Source organism: Chelonoidis abingdonii, chromosome 15 (genome assembly GCF_003597395.2).
Source record: "Chelonoidis abingdonii isolate Lonesome George chromosome 15, CheloAbing_2.0, whole genome shotgun sequence".
Classification (NCBI taxonomy): domain Eukaryota; kingdom Metazoa; phylum Chordata; order Testudines; family Testudinidae; genus Chelonoidis; species Chelonoidis abingdonii.
In genome coordinates this window covers 54494784-54511215 of record NC_133783.1, presented here as the reverse complement: position 1 = coordinate 54511215, position 16432 = coordinate 54494784, and the positions used below count along the sequence as shown (strand labels likewise).

At 42.1% G+C, this 16432-nt stretch overlaps 2 protein-coding genes across 7 annotated transcripts in view; both read right to left on the bottom strand.

The window, feature by feature from the left end:
- Positions 1-2009: 2009 nt before the first annotated feature.
- On the bottom strand, positions 2010-13855 carry LOC116821753 (suppressor of tumorigenicity 14 protein-like). The gene is given in 6 exon segments (XM_075072681.1): positions 2010-2030; positions 3000-3183; positions 3185-4563; positions 9826-9895; positions 10735-10876; positions 13774-13855. Coding segments are annotated over 6 exon segments (1878 nt in total).
- CCDC186 (coiled-coil domain containing 186) overlaps positions 11648-16432 on the bottom strand; it is a 55308-nt gene continuing 50523 nt past the window's right edge. For all 6 annotated transcript variants that reach the window (XM_032775160.2, XM_032775162.2, XM_032775159.2 and 3 more), the window contains one exon: positions 11648-15828. In XM_032775160.2, coding sequence (XP_032631051.1) covers positions 15745-15828 — 84 coding nt within the window. In that variant the 3' untranslated portion in view covers positions 11648-15744. The remainder of the gene's footprint in view (positions 15829-16432) is intronic.

Genomic DNA, 16432 nt, shown 5'->3' with positions numbered 1-16432 from the left:
GGAACTAGGCTGTTCTCAGTGGTGGCAGATGACAGAACAAGAAGCAATGGTCTCAAGTTGCAATGGGGGAGGTCTAGGTTGGATATTAGCAAACACAATTTCACTAGGAAGGTGGTGAAGCACTAGAATGGGTTACCTAGGGAAGTGGTGAAACCTCCCATCTGTAGAGGTTTTTTAAGGCCCAGCTTGACAAAGCCCTGGCTGCAGGGCTGGTGCACGGATGTTTCGTGCCCTAGGCGAAACTTCCACCTTGCACCCTCCCCAGTCCCCCACCCCTCTGCCCTTGGGCACCCCCCTGTGGTGGTGCCCCCCCTGCAGCAGCTCCCCTCTGCCCTGAGGCACCCCCCCTCGCATGCCAGCTCACCCCTGCTCCACCTCCTCCCCAAGCACATCGTGGCCACTTCACTTCTCCCACCTCCTAGGCTTGCAGCGCCAATCAGCTTAGGCGCTGCAAGCCTGGGAGGTGGGAGAAATGAAGCGGTAACAGCATGCTTGGGGAGGAGGCGGAGCAGAGGTGAGCTGGGACAGGGAGTTCCCCTGCATGCCGCCCCCTACCCTTACTTGCTGCAGGCAGCCCCCCCCTCCCCCGTGTCCCAGCTCCCTCCGCCTAAATGCTGGCGGTGACCCGGGCAGCCGAAGATCCAGCCGGCCGAAGATCCGGCTGCCGTGGTCGCTGCCGAAGAAAATGCTGCCCCCCAAATCCTAGCGCCCTAGGTTGCTTAATAGGTTGCACCGGCCCTGCCTGGCTGGGATGATTTAGTCGGAGCTGGTCCTGCTTTGGGTAGGGGGTTGAACTAGATGACTCCTGAGGTCTCTGCAGGGCTGGCTGAGGTTTTTTTGCTACCCCAAGCAGCGAAGTCGGGGGGAGGGAGAACCACGATCAGTGGCACTTCGGCAGGAGCTCAACTGCACCGCTTCATTCCTCGGCAGCAATTCAGTGGCGGGTCGTTCACTGTGAGAGGGACTTGCCGCTGAAGACCCAGATGTGCCGCCCCTCCCCATTTGCTGCCCCAAGCACCTGCTCTTTTGCTGGTATGTGGAGCTGGCCCTGGGTCTCCACCAACTCTAATCTATGATTCTATGAAACAGGTCTCGGAGGCCTTTGTGCCATCCCCTCCAAGCCTACCCCACAGAATACAGTACTGCAGTAAAACAAATGACGTGGGGTGAGACAATTCAGCAAAGCACTCAGCATGTGAGGAGTCCCACTGACATCCATGGGACTAAACACATGCTTTTAAATGCTTTGTTGAAATGTGCCTTGGACTAGAGAGCAGTAATTTCATTTGGTTTTATTGAAATTTAGATTTATTTCCCTGCCTCTTTGCTTTTATTGTCTGCAAGCCTAGACATATCTCTTTTCCTTGCCACCATTATTACATATGACCCCACCATTATTACATATATGGTGCCCTTCCCATTATGACTTTCTCCACATATCTATAGGGGGACTCAGGTTTTGTTTCCTTCCTCTGTTTTGTATTTGTGCACTTTCTTTTCCTCAAAAGTTTTTTGATTATATTTTCCTCTTTTTATTATCCTGCTTTCTCTGCTATTCAGGAAATCATCTGTGTCTGCTCCACTCATGGTCTTCATTCGGATGGATTAGCGTTCCACTAGCTTTGTATGTGTTTACAGCTCCCAGTAGAATTACTGAGGGCTCTCTGAGCATTGTTTGAGCTTGTGCATCTCTCACCTCTACTACATATCTCAAATTAGTTCATCTTGTCAGATCTGATACAGTAGAACCTACAAGTTACAAACTGACCAGTCAACCACCACCTCATTTAGAACCAGAAGTATGCAATCAGACCGCAGCAGAGACCAAAAAGAAAAAGCAAATACAGTGCGGTACTGAACACAAACTACAGTACTAAAAAATTAAAAGGGAAAGTTTAAAAAAAGATTTGACAAGCTAAGGAAACAGTTTCTGTGCTTGTTTCATTTAAAGTAAGATGGTTAAAGCAGCATTTTTCTTCTGCATAGAAAAGTTTCAAAGCTATATTAAGTCAATGGTCAGCTGTGAACTTCTGAAAGAACAAAAAAAGATTGGTGCAATCCTGTTTATTTACAAAGAATGTGCCAAGTCCTATTTCCTGGAACACAGTAGGATCAAATAGGAGGCAGGTTCCTCGCTCACCGTCCAAACCTGTCCTTCCAACCAGCAATTTGCAGAAAACACTTTGAGCTACCTCTCAACGATATACTACCAGTAGTTTTTCTCACTGTTTGCTAGCTTACGGCTTCCTTCTAATACAGACATGCAGCTCCACCAACTAATCCCCCAGCCCCTGTGTTTATCTGTCCCCAAGAAAACCCCTCTGCCTGCATGGCTTAGCCAATACCCAAGCCTTTCGTATAGTCTAGGCCTTGGATGGTGGCTTCCACTGTTTGATAGCCAAAACAAAGGAGCATGTCATTGTTCCCTGGTTTTACCTAGCTCACCCATCTGCTTCAATGAGATTTGTAATTGCCCGGAGGTGAGAGATGCTTGCTGGGAGTCACGTGATCTCCACCATAATACCATGAATAATTGTATCAGAAAATGAACAGTACAGTCCGTACAGGAGTTCGTTCTTCTTTTTCAAGCAAATAAACTAGACATAATCCATCTTGCACAACTGAATGGTGCTTCACTGAGAGAGCAGGCTTGGAAAACAAAAATGAGAACCTGAGAAATGGAAATTGTTTCACATCCTCTCATAAAAATGTAATCTGGTAGCCTTGCTTACTGGCATAATTACCAATTCATCACCCCTTGGTCCTGCAAGCTTCAGTTATCCCAGAAGAAACAAGGAAAACTCAGTTTAAGGTGAATGTTATAATTTTTCCAGGAAGTGGTTGGAAGGTCTATCTCCATTTTGTCAAAAACCAATTCAGCTAGCCTATTTTTACCCATGCTTTCTTATTTAAGAGCTTTGTGTGCTCGCAGCAGAGAATCCTGTGGCACCTTATAGACTAACAGATGTTTTGGAGCATGAGCTTTTGTGGGTGAATACCACTTCGTCAGATGCATGTGTTGCCCCAAGCACCTGCACAGCGATGTCGTAGTCGTAGGTGAAGTCGTTGAATTGGGTGTTGGTGATGCTCTTGATGCTTCGCTCTTGCACCATCTTGTTGTTCCGGTTACTCTGGTCATGAAGCCCTGGAAAGGCCGTCCACTCCTTGGGGTCCGAATAACTGATTTTTCCCCTGGTCTTAGAAGCAATGTGCTGCTGAAACCAGCCATTTGTCTGATATCAACAAGGCTCCACAGACGTGCCCCTGGCCTTTCACGTGCAGACTGACCTGCCACGGCCACTCGCCCACTTCAGAGTCCTGCCCGCCGACGATCCGGGTCGTCTTGCTGTAAGAGCGGATCCCACAGTTACAGCTCTCCTCATCCGAGTTATCAGCACAATCCTTTGTCCCATCGCACTCCGGGTTGGTCTTGCTCAGGCACACGCTGTTGCGGCACTTGTAGGTGTAATCCTTGCAGGAGACGGACATCACTCTGCTGCAGGTGCCCTCGTCACTCCTGTCCCTGCAGTCGTCCTTGCCGTCACACTTCTGGGTTTCAGGAATGCATTTCCCATTGCTGCACTTGAAGTTCTTATCTGGGCATTTGCACTGCAGCTCATCGCTGTTGTCCCCACAATCATTCACACCATTGCAGAGCCAGAAGTGTGGCTTGCACCAGCCGTTATTACACCTGAACTGCTCCTTGGTGCAATTGCAGGAGCGCTCGTCGCTGCCATCCGTGCAGTCCATCCAGCCGTCGCAGCGCATGACTTTATCAATGCAACGGCCAGTGTTGCAGATGAACTTGCCAGGACAGGGGTCACTGGAATCGTAAGACAGGAACTCTGCCGAGAAGACAGTGTCTGTGTACGACTGGTCTGAATGGAACCGGACTGTGATTTTATTGTTACTTACCACCACAAACTGGGAGCGCTCGCCACAGTACTTGGTATTGCTGATCTCCACATAATCCTTGGTGCAGGAACTGACCGGGACACCAGGTTCCAATACGTAGAACGGGTTGAAATGCACCTTCACGTTCTTTGTAGAGGGGACCTCTATGTCCCAGACACAATCCATGTTGGGCGGATAGTGGGCCGGGTAGTAAGGGGTGGTGAAGGTTCCACTTTGAAAGGACAAAGTCTTGCTGCAGGTTTTAGCCTTCGGGAGCTGGAAGAACTCTGCCTTGAAGCCAGGATTCCGCCCCTCAGCATTGGTGATCAGCATGACGTTCTGGGAGGACAGGAAGGTCAGGTTGTAGGATGGAGGGTAACTGCCGCACAGCGTCACAAGGGTGTGAGGTTCCACGGGGCTCAAGGAGTTGTAGACCCTGATGAAGTCGTTCCCTTCGCTGTAGCGTTCCACATCAAAAGTCTTGAAAGTAAGGCTGATAGAGTCAGCGTCGGCCCTCAGGACCCAAATGCAACGAGCATTGTTCAGGTACGGGCTGTTGGGAAAGCCCGGGGTAGTGAAGCTGGTGATCTCGCCTTCCTTGGCGTGTAGGGCAAAATTGCAGCTATTGTGTGCTTGGTAGCACTTCCTTCTGTGTCCCTCAGACCAAGGCTTTAGGATTTAGCCACACAACTCCCTAAGTGTATGGTTTCTCCAAGTTCATCTCTAGTTGTCTGTCCCTGTTGGCTTGGCCCCCAAAGAACCCACCAGGGCCTGAATTCTCTAGTTATGGGCAGCAGGTGAACCCTTCCATCGGGAAGGCTAGGCCAAGCCCCCATGGCCAAAAGAGCCCCGGCTGGCTTGCCTGCCCTAGCCAAGCCAGCGCCAGCCTGGCTGCTGGCTGACCCAAGCGCCAGGCCACCGGCTTGAGCTGAACCCCTGCTAGCTTCAGGGTAGAGGCCTCCCAGGGGAACATGAGCAGAGCCACAGCTTGGGTCAGGGGAGGCTTAGTCTGCCATGGCCTTTGACCAGCCGTCCATGCCTCCAGTCCTTACATATGCAAAACTTGTTTGACTTCAGTGAGTGTTTCCACTGCCCAGGGGCTGTGACCCAGGTTAGAAAGGTGCTGTGATAGTGCGGGCTAAAACAAGAGGGCTTGCAACTATCACTGTCACCAAATTCCTAAGTACTCTGCCCACTGCCAATTAGATCCAGAGTCACTGAAGTATGGATCAGTCTACACGTCTCGCCTTTAAACTGGTTGCTTAGATTTGGGCTCATTTTGATACAAAACCACTCCAGTTCCACTCTGCATAGGAGAGTTGAGAGAAATTTCTCCTGGCTTGTCTTACAGATTTTTACAAGAAAACGAGTCACTTTCTTTTTAATTACTTTGTGTGACAGGTCAGGTCTGAATATCATTATTCTTCATACTGATTCAATCCTTTAAGTCCTTTCCAAAAACCATCTACTAGGGGTAATTTTAGTACCAATTTTGATAGTGATGTGGTGGTTTTGTTTGTTCTTTTTTCAGTAATTCTAATGAATAGAATGAGATGAGACTGACAGCTTAATACAAACAAGCTAGTGAAGAGCTGTCTAAAGGGAACAACTTCAGATAACCAGTTACTGGCCAGGGTTAAAATCAAAAGTGAGCTGGAGGGGAAAGGTTCTGTATTCCATTATCAGTCCCCTGAGCTATCCGCTCCAACCACTGTGCCTGGCTAACCTCTTGTCGATAGTGGTAAATTAAGAATGAAATTTAGTTTAGAATTTTCTTCTTTAGCTAGTTCTAATCATGTAACGATTTTTTCCTTGCTTTAAAAAATAAGTCCCAGGAATACAGTACACCGGAATGTCATTAAATAATTCATGTGCCTTCAGACCACAACAAATCAAGTTTTCCAGGTACAACCCTGAGTCAGGAAGGTACTTAAGCATGTGCCTAGCTATAAGCACGTGATAGCCCCATTGATTTAAATAGGAATATTAACGTGTTTAAACTACCTTGCTCAATTAAGACTTCCCAATTATGTAGCACCCAGCAGACCCGAACATTCATAAACATATTGAAAGACGTATGTCATATTTACACATCAGCTGAGAAGAACTTGTTCAGAGATGCTCTGGTAAAACGGTTATCCATTTATGCATGCAAAAGTCTTACAGCACAGGTCCATCTTTTTTGGTTTGTTTTTGTTTTACTTTTCAAAAACACTCTACCCAGGGCTGGCTCCAGGCACTAGTGAAGGAAGCAGCTGCCTGGAGCAGCCAATAGAGAGGGGCAGCATTCTGTCCATTGCTGGGGCAGCATGTCCGGGTCTTCAGTGGCAATTTGGCAGCGGGTCCTTCAGTCCCTCTGTTCCTCTTCGGTGGTAAGTTGGCAGCAGGGGAGGGATAGCTCAGTGGTTTGAGCATTGGCCTGCTAAGCCCAGGGTTGTGAATTCAATCCTTGAGGCGGCCACTTGGGGAGCTGGGGCAAAAATCAGTACTTGGTCCTGCTATTGAAGGCAGGGGGCTGGACTCAATGACCTTTCAAGGTCCCTTCCAGTTCTAGGAGATTGGTTTTTTTTTTTAAATAGGAGATATACCAAACTCAATTGGGTTTTTTTTTTTCTTTCTTTTCCCTCCCCCACCCACCACTTGGGGTGGCAAAAAAGCTGGAGCTGGCCCTGACTCTACCTCTGTGACAAACCTCTGAAAACCAGGAAAAGATAAAGTCTAGAGCTTTCCAGCCCCCCTGGGCTGGGCGCCATTGGAATGTGGTTCTAGCCAGAAAAGTAACTGTGTGGATTTCCAATACGTTCCATATTTATTCCCAATAATTTAATATCAGATTGGCTTAGTTTAAGACTTAGTACTTATCTACTGCTTTACACCTTTAAAGCCCTTTAAAAACACAGCCTTACAATAGCCCTTTAAAGCACGAATGTGTCTTTGCCCCCTCTCCCCATGTGTAGAACAGAGGTGAGATATTACTTGCCAAACATTGCATAGCAGGTGGCAGAGCTAGGATTAGTACTAGAAAATAGCCTTCCCTGCTCAGTTAGGCTGCTACTGTCAGGGCCGGCCTTAGACCAAATGGTGCCGCAGGCAAAGAACTTCTTTGGAGTCCTACTTCATTTGTTAAACTTATTTTTAAATTGCATGTGTAGAATGATTTATAGCTGTCATATAAGATGATAAATTTGCATGATAGGATTCTGAATCTGTATTTATAGAAAGTCTGGAAGGTTCCACAAGATTCTACAAAGTCCAGAACATTCTAGGAGGTTAGTGGAAAAATGAATCCACATATGGAATACTTTGGCAGCATGGCTTGTGCGGTTTCCTTCGTACAGGTGGAGGGGATGTAAGAGGCAAAAAGAACAAAGCTAGACTGAGCTAGTCTGTACAACTGACAGTAAGAAAATGTTCTCCTCCTTCAGATCCTTATCCTGTTCCTATTGAAACCAGTTGGCGTTTGCCATTAATTCCAATGGGAATAGAAATGGACCTTTCTGTCATTTCCTGCTATCGCTTCAGGAGGGAGAGAATCTGAGCTCACTTATCCTTAATAAACATACTTCAAAAACTCAAGCCCCCATCCTATAATGGAATCAATTCATGCAGATCTGCTGGCAGAATCCAGCCCTTAGTTGACCATTTTGATTGAGAAATGAAGCAAAATGGAACCCAGTTTGCTACTGCTCCAGTGGTGCAGGTATGGCTTGTACTTATAAAAGCAGCTGATCTGTTAAGGTGCTGTTCTTGTAGTAATCTGGCAGCAGCAATTGATCTGGCCCATGTTAGTGAATATTGGATTTTCAAGTTTTGTATTGGAGGAAAAGATATTTTAAGGGTAAGGCCCAGTTATTGGAGCTGAATATAATAAAAAAGAGACAAAGTGGAATGCCTTTTATTGGACCAACTTTCATTGGTCTCTCTAATATCCTGGGACTAACATGGCTACAACGCTATAGTCAGAATAATACAAAAGCTCTATGTAGATCAGATCTACTGACAGTTATAGGATGGGAAAAAATCTGATTCTAGTTTCCAAAAGTTTAAGTACAGTACAGAATGTGCACAATTCTGAAATCAGTTTTACTGTTTGTGCAAGTGTATCTCCAGTGTACAATCACAATGATGTACTGCCATCTTTTGTTTATGCAGTGCAATAGCAAGTTCTACTTACAGTAACAAGATTTACCAGGCCCAGTCTCTCAGCTTCTGTAACAATGGTTAATTAGAAACTATTGGCACTGTAGCATTTAATCTGACCACTACATTTCTAGACAGACAAGCAGTTAAATATATGCCAACTCATCCCCATTTTTTATTCAGTTTTATAATCCTAGATACTAGTTGTCCAGGTTCATATTTGGACAAATTCTGAATTTTTGTTCTGACCACTTAGGAACAGATTTGGGTATTGTTAGGTCCGATTTCTCTTGGTACAATAGTCTCTATTGTATAATTTGAGTAATTACTCAGTTTCAGCTGTTGCCCCAGGAAATGAAGCCTCATCACCATGGTAGATTCATAGATTCTAAGGCCAGAAGGACCATTTTGATCATCTAGTCTGACCTCCTGTATACTACAGGCCATAAACTTCCCCCAAATAATTCCTAGATCATATCTTTTAGAGAAACATCCAATCTTAATTTTAAAAATTCAGTGATGGAGAATCCTCCATGACCCTGGGTAAATTCTCCCAGGGATTAATTACTCACCATTTAATTTCCAGTCTGAATTTATCTAGCTTCAACTTCAAGCCATTGGATGGTGTTACTACTTTCTCCATTAGAGTGAAAAGCCCATTATCAAATGTTTGTTCCCATGTAGCTACCTATTAGACTGTAATATAGTCATCCCTCAAACTTCTCTTTAAGGTAAATAGATTAAGCTCTTTGAGTTTCTCTAAGGCATGTTTTTTAATCCTTTACTCATTTTTCATGGCTCTTTGCTGAACCCTCTCCACGTTAACATCCTTCTTGAATTATATACAGCAGAAATTGGACATTGTTTTCCAGCAATCATTCCACTAGTGCTGGACAAGTAACACACTTTCTCTACCACTACTCAAGATTCCCCTGTTCATGCATCCCAGGATCTCATTAGCTCTTTTAGCTGCAGTAGGAGCTCATGCTGAGCTGATTAGCCTCCTCTACCCCCGAATGTTTCTCAGTCACTGCTTCCCAGGATAGTTCCTCATCCTGTAAGTATGGCCTACGTTCTTTGTTCCTAGATGTGCATGTTTACATTTAGTGGTATTAAAACCATTTTGTTTGCTTGCTCCTAATTTACCAACTGATCTTATGTGAATCAGTGACCTGTCTCCTTCATTATTTACTGTTCTGCCAATTTTTGTGACAGCCACAGACTTTCAGTGATGACTTTTTTTTCCAGGTAATTGATAAAAATGTTAGTGTAGGGTCAAAACCAGATTCCCACAGGACCTCACTAGAAACAGACACTCAATGAGTATTTTCAACTTATGTTTTGAGATTTAGCATGTAGCCAGTTTTTAATCATTTTAATGTGTGCTATGTTAATTTTATTTTCTAGTTTTTTAATCCAAATATGATGTGGCACCAAGTCAAATGTCTTGCAGAAGTCACCATAAGCCTGTGTTTTGCATTATATTGCCCTCCTTTACTACTTTATTAATCAAGCCGCATATAAGCCACTCAATTATATTGCCTGGGATTGATTTGTCAGGTTGGCAGGCCTATACTTACCCAGTAAGTCATCCTGTTTTACGCTTTTGAAATATTGGCACAAGATTAACTTTCTTCAAGTCTTCTGGAACTTCCCCAGTGTACCAAGACTTACTGAAAACCAGCATCAACAGTTCAGCAACTGCCTCAGCCAGTTCTTTTTAAACTCTTAGATGCAACTTATCTGGACCTGCTGACTTTTAAAGTCTAAATTTTTAATAGCTTGTCTTACACTTAAAGATTCTAGTGGAATGGAAAGAGTTATCTTCACCATATGATGAAACCATATAATTTCTTTTTCCCTAAAGACAGAAAAGAAAGTTATTGAATACTTCTGCTTTTTCTGCATTAGTATTAATAATTCTACCATTTCCATGGAGTAATGGACCAATACCATTGTCAGGATTTTTTGTTCCTCATGTATGTTTAAAACAAAACAAAAAATCCACATCTTTTCCTCAGCTCTGCTGGCCATAGATTTCTCCTTGTGTCTTTTGGCTTCCCCTATCTATTTTCTGCAGTTCCTAACTTCTAATTTATATTCACTATCAACTTCCCCTTTTTCATTTGCTATTTTTTAAATTGTTTGTTTGATTGCCTTCACTTTGCCTCTAAACCAGGTGAGGTTTTTTAACCAATATGACATTTGTGGGATTGTGGCTTTTTGGGGCATTTAGTAAATTCTCAGATAATTCTCAATTATCATTCACATTTAAATACTTCCTCCTGGTTCATTTAGCTCATAATTGTTTTAAGCTTTGTGAAATTGGCCCTATTAAAGCACCAAATATATATTACTGGTCTGGACTCTATTCTGCTTGCATGACCAAGTCATGATCACTTGTACCAAAGCTATGGTTCACTTTTAGTTGGGTGATCAGTTCCTCTTTATCTGTTAAGTGTTGTAGCCAATATGGGGGAATTCTATATTAGACCTTGTTCTGAGTTAGGAAGTTGTCATCTATGTTTAGAAATTCCAAGAATGTCTTTAGTACTGGCAGCATGAGAACTCCAGCATAAGTCACTTCAAGTCCCCCCCTTGTGATCATGCATTTTTTTCATACGTGTTACATTACATGTGTAAGGAGGTGGTCAGCCTTTTCCGAACTATGATTCAGTGGTCTGTAGCAGACACTTATACCACATCTTGAATGTCCTAAGAGAAAGCTCATCCTTAACCTTGGAAGAAAGTGGTTTTGAATACTTGTCAGTGACTTGGAAACAGCTAATGCCATTTTTGACAGAGTGCTGCTCCTTCTCCCATTTTGCCCACTCAATCCTGCCTAAAAATAAGATACCACTAAATGTTAATCAGTGGCTGTACCAGTCATCCTCCCCAGGTTCAGTAATAGCAATGCAATCCACTTTATGCTCAACAATGAGCAATTCTCTTCTTTGTTACCTAGGCTCCCAGCAATTGTGTAGAGGCAATTCAGTAATTTCTTTCCATGTCCTTTTGGTTCATTGATCAATTTTGTTCTCAATAACTCATGCCATCAGTTACCCATTTAGGGCAGATCTGCAATCCCACTCTGGAGAAAAAGGACTAGGCATGGCCCAGCATGTAGGCTACCCCTTGCAAGGGATATTTCATGGCCTCTCTGAAATATAGTAGCTATAACAGCGAGGTGGTATTAATAAGCCACATGTACATAAAAGGATATTGGAGGTGCTCCAAGGAGGTACAAAATACAGGCTTCTGTAACCATATAACTGTCTGACCTTCCAAATACACTCTCTCCACCTTCTTAATTAAGAAATTAGGATGTAATTGGAAATCTGTGCTCTGGGCATATGAGCAAGTCTCAAACATCCAAAAATCACTTGATTATTTAAAACCACGTTTAGATTCTCCTGCACAACTTGAACCCTCATACCCACATCATAGGTTCCATCCCCAAAATAAATTACTCCAAGTCACATCTTATAAAGGAACATGCTACAAAAGCAAAGATTGGAATTGAGGAGCCTCTCCTTCCGAGGATCTGGGCCTTAGGTCTTCCTCATTGCTCATGCAAAGTATTTCCCAGCTGTGACACACATGAAAACAACCATTCAGACATTTGCATGTTTATTATTTCAAAGTACACTATATACATAATGTATAGTCATGTCTTGAAAAACTTCATTTTATACAGAAACATATCTACAAAATTAACAATCAAATTAATAGTCAGAGTATCTTGTCAATACACATATGTACATATTGGAAGATTAATCATTTTCACCAGAGAATGGGTAAGTAAATAAAACCCTTTCGGGGGGGGGGGGGGAATCAACTATATCTATCATTTTGTATCATAACTGAATTCTTTATATTTGGCAACATTTTCAGTTTTTTGGTGAGCATGAAGTTGGATTTCTTGCACCACCTATTGTTACCATAGTTAATATCAAACAGTTGTGTGTCAATAGTAAAATAAGTTATGAATAAAAGCATTGATTGATTTATGAACTGGCCTGTACATCTGAACTGCCTTGCTGCTCCCAAAGTAAGTTGTGGGTGTAAGGTAACAAAGCAATTCATACTGCAGTGCAGAACCAGTTTCAAAAGTTATACTTTTTTCAGCATGTGTTGCCAGCAACAAGCAAAGAAAATCAGTAAGCAACTGTAGAGCAGGAAGTGTTTTCGGAACACAAACCAGATCCCATGGCTTTTAGAAGTCTATCCACAAAAGCTAAACTTACATACACTTAAACGGAGTTAAAGCAAAAGCACAGCCAATGTCTGGTATACAATTACAAATATACACTATCAGATACAGGAGTCTGACTTTATAATCTGAAATAGGATATTCCATTGTGTGGAAAGCCCACCAGTTAGGCAGTCAGAAGCAGATTTTCTTTAGGACCTGAAACCATAATCAGCTTGGATGAGTGGGTGTGTGTTACCAAAAAACAATTGCAAATTCTACTTCAGCCCATAGATGCAACTGGCTAAAGGTTTAAATGGGTATTTTGAGAAGGAGCTCGAGGCAGCTAACTACCTAGTACCACTAAATTTCACTGGGCACCTAACAGCTTGTGCCTTCTTCTGAAAACACCAGCCTACAGGGATACTATACGTCCCATAGTTCAATATACTGACTTTATTTAAAAACCCCTACTCTCTCCTCCCATATTTGAGAGCCTGGCTGATATTTATCAGGGTGCAGTGACCAGCACAAAGCATTTGCAACACTTATGTTACCCAGACAAGGAAAGTGGATACAATTGTTGCACAGGCCTTGTGCTGATTCTATAGAGGGCTGGATTTCACTTTGATTTAAAGCTATTCCCCTAGAAAAGAGGCTGTTTAACAAAAATGTTTTTCCCTCCACCAAATAAATATTCTGACTCTTGCTGTATACCATGAAAACACTAGCATATTAGTCAGACAAATATTAATGAGGAAAATACAAGCCTCTCATAACTTGCAGCAGCATCTTGCATATGAGAAAACTGACATCAGTTAAGTCAAGCAAAACTACTCCAACAAATTATTCCTACAACAATCTGCCATCATACTTTTGACATGATGCAAAGACATGTAGAAGAGCTAACAAATACTGAAGTGTCATTTCCATCTGTGATAGGGGCATTAAACAAAAAGCCTATACAAAACATCTAACTAGAATATAATGAACACTAGAATGTCTTGGTCATGTACACTTTATACAACCAAGGAAAAAAATCCTGCAAATGTGTAGTGTTTAACAGAGAGGAAGCAGCACTTTTCAGCAAGACAAAAGGATAACTGGGTGCTCTAAAATCATTTAAGAGCTGGAATGACACAATGCCATAAAGCAGTAAGAATTTTCACAATATCATTGCACTTATCCCATCTGCATCACATTTCTTTACTACGTTCACATTAAACAGCTGCAGAACAACACATTAAAAGGTTACATTAATATTAAATACCATTTCTCTATTTCCTGGAGTAAGCTTGGTTTCAGATTCTAAACAGTTTTTTTTTTTTTAAAGAGTGACAACAGATTTGGTACATGTAGGTATGAAAACTAAGTTCTATTATTTGGAAACATAACCTTTGTTCCTGAACACTTTGGGGTCTAATTCAGTCAAACTTACTAGTCCACTCTGACTTCAAGAGAAGCCAGAATTTCACCCACTGATTTCAATGGGAGTTGTGCCAATGTAACTAGGATTCTCTCCTTCAAAGGTTAAGTCTCCTACTCACCTCCCCTCCTAGGAATGAAGGTGAGGTAATCCTGAGCCAGGGTGGCTAAGCTTTCATCACAAAGTTGCAGGACTGGCCTCATTTGTTCTTAGGGGGAAAAATTTATTTAAAAAAATCTGTAATAAGGTTGAGAACCACAGCTGGGGCTCTCCCCCAAGTTTTAAATCAATAGTTTAGCTTCTTCCAAACAAATGCTCAATTTAAAAAAAAAAAAAGTAAAGATGAGTTATTCAGGACTCATAAGGAACTCTAAGCAGACCAGGCCTTGATCCTACAACCACTTACATACATTGCTTACCTTTACATGCAGCAATAAATCTCCCTGACAATCAGAATTGTTCTCATAGCTCAAGTTAGGCACTCATGGGTAGGGCTAAAGTGACTTAGGGACTTTTGACAATATGTAGGCACCTACATAACTTAGATCCCTTGGTAACTTTTACCCTGTTTGCAGATTAGAGCTCAGTTTGCACATGAAGTAAGTGAGTAGGAGGTCAGTGGTATGAGAAACATTTAAAAGATTAATGGACAACACTGCAATAAGGTTTTAAATAAGTGGCCTTTCAAATTAAAATGACTAATGTTAAACTGTGGAGTGTTTGTACGTGTGCACTAAATACTTTTCATGAGAACAGGAAGTGCAAATATTTAATAAATACAGTATAAACCCTAAACATATTTACAAGATGAACTGGTCTGACTCAAGCATTTTAGTTACATGAGCATGAATTCCATAAAATATGCATTTACTGTAGGAGTGGAACCAGTCCAGTCAGTTACCTTTTTCTAGTATTAAACTCTAGAAAATATTGTGACTCAGCCTCACGGTGACACCATTCTTGTTATTTCTCCATCACTTTGTGAATGAAGGGTGGGGCTATCAACTGAAATTTCAAATTATGGTCACAATTCCATCATTTTGACAGACATTGATATTAGTAAAGTTGAGTCTGATTTTTGTACAGCTTCTACAGTTCCACCAATAAATTGCAACTCACCATTTAAATATACCTTTATGGTCAGTTTTACTAGCTGGGCTATACTTACAATTAAGATGACTAAACATAATGGGGGGAGGGTTGTTTTTTTTTTAATGGACTGGAATGTCTTGGAATAAGGGAGTACATATATAAATAATGGACAATTTAACTCTCATACTTTAAAAATTGTGTTAATTTATATTGAAAAATCAAACATTTTACAAAATCTACCTGAGTTCAAAGTTATTCAGATTCATATGTCTAGAGATCTGGAGTTTATGAAAAACTTGATGAGTTGATACAGTCTGATAACTGAAAAAGCCTAGAATCAACAGCAGAAATTTCTCATTCTAATTTCTTGCTAGTTTACCTGCCCCTTCTCTCCCCCCGCGCCCCCCAAAGTCAATTCATATTACACTTCCAGGGAAGCCATTAACCTTTTGTCCAATGGTAAAATATGCATCATGTCCTTAATTATTTTTACAACAGTTAATTATAAAGCCTCTTTCCCATGCATATGTTAATTGCTTGATCAACTTAAATATATCAAACACCCATAGAGTAGGGAAGAAAATTCTGAAAGCCCTGGAAGCTCAGTAGCACTGGATATGTTCCACAGCAAATCAATTCCCCGCCCCTCCCCCCATCCCTCCAAGCTTTATCATTAGCAGGCTGTTTAATTGCACAGTGCAGAAATTAAAATCTCACTGAAATGAACTCTACATGCAGTGCACACTGCAAAGCCTCTGGATGCCTTAATTTCAGAGAAGAGTTCTAAGAATGTAGCTTATAGTAAAGTTCATCAATGGCTGAGGCAAAACAAAATGTCACACTTGATCCTACAGAGCCTCTCATGTCCAGAAGGACAATTGGTGTGGTTAAAAGTTTGCAGGGTTAGGCTCTACCATTGGTTGACACTCAGTTTACAGGAGAAACTTCAGAATGACAGTCTGCAGCACCTGTTTCTTTGTTCTGACTGTTCCATAGTTTGTTACACTTTCTTCATTCTCCGTTCCAGTTCATGCTGGTGCTTAATAAGCCGTTCTATTTCTGTTCCTAGTGTCTGCAGATTTTCCTTTGAAGAAAAGAGGAGGGGCAACAAGAGGGAAACATCAGTAGATGCACCATACAATATTGAATTTAAGTTACCACTTGCCATTAATATGAGTGGACCGCAACCTGAAAATAGCATGCTCACTTGGCAGTAAAACGGTGGGGAAGAAACCCTTCTCTCCTCGCATTAATAGTGAATGTGATGCTCTAAAGGAAAGTCTTTCTTATAGATTTTAGGATTCTACTAAGCATGTCAAAGTTATACTGCTTCAGTTCAAAACTAATAAATATACCGACAGGGAATCAGAGAGCAGTTTATAGATACATTCCTTACTAATTGTTAGTCATGAGCCTAGTGGTAGGAGAATCACACACACACACACACACACACACACACACACACACACACACACACACACACACACACACACACACACACACACACACACACACACACACACACACAATCAATCTGTACAGAAATCAGAACGTGCGTCTCTGGAGCATATTTTTGCTCTCACTAGTGCTATTGATATTACAAGATAAACCATAGTGACTTAATCTCTAAAGAGACCTCTTCTTTGGTACTTGTGTTCAGGGTAGTATTTATTTGAGAACAACAAAAA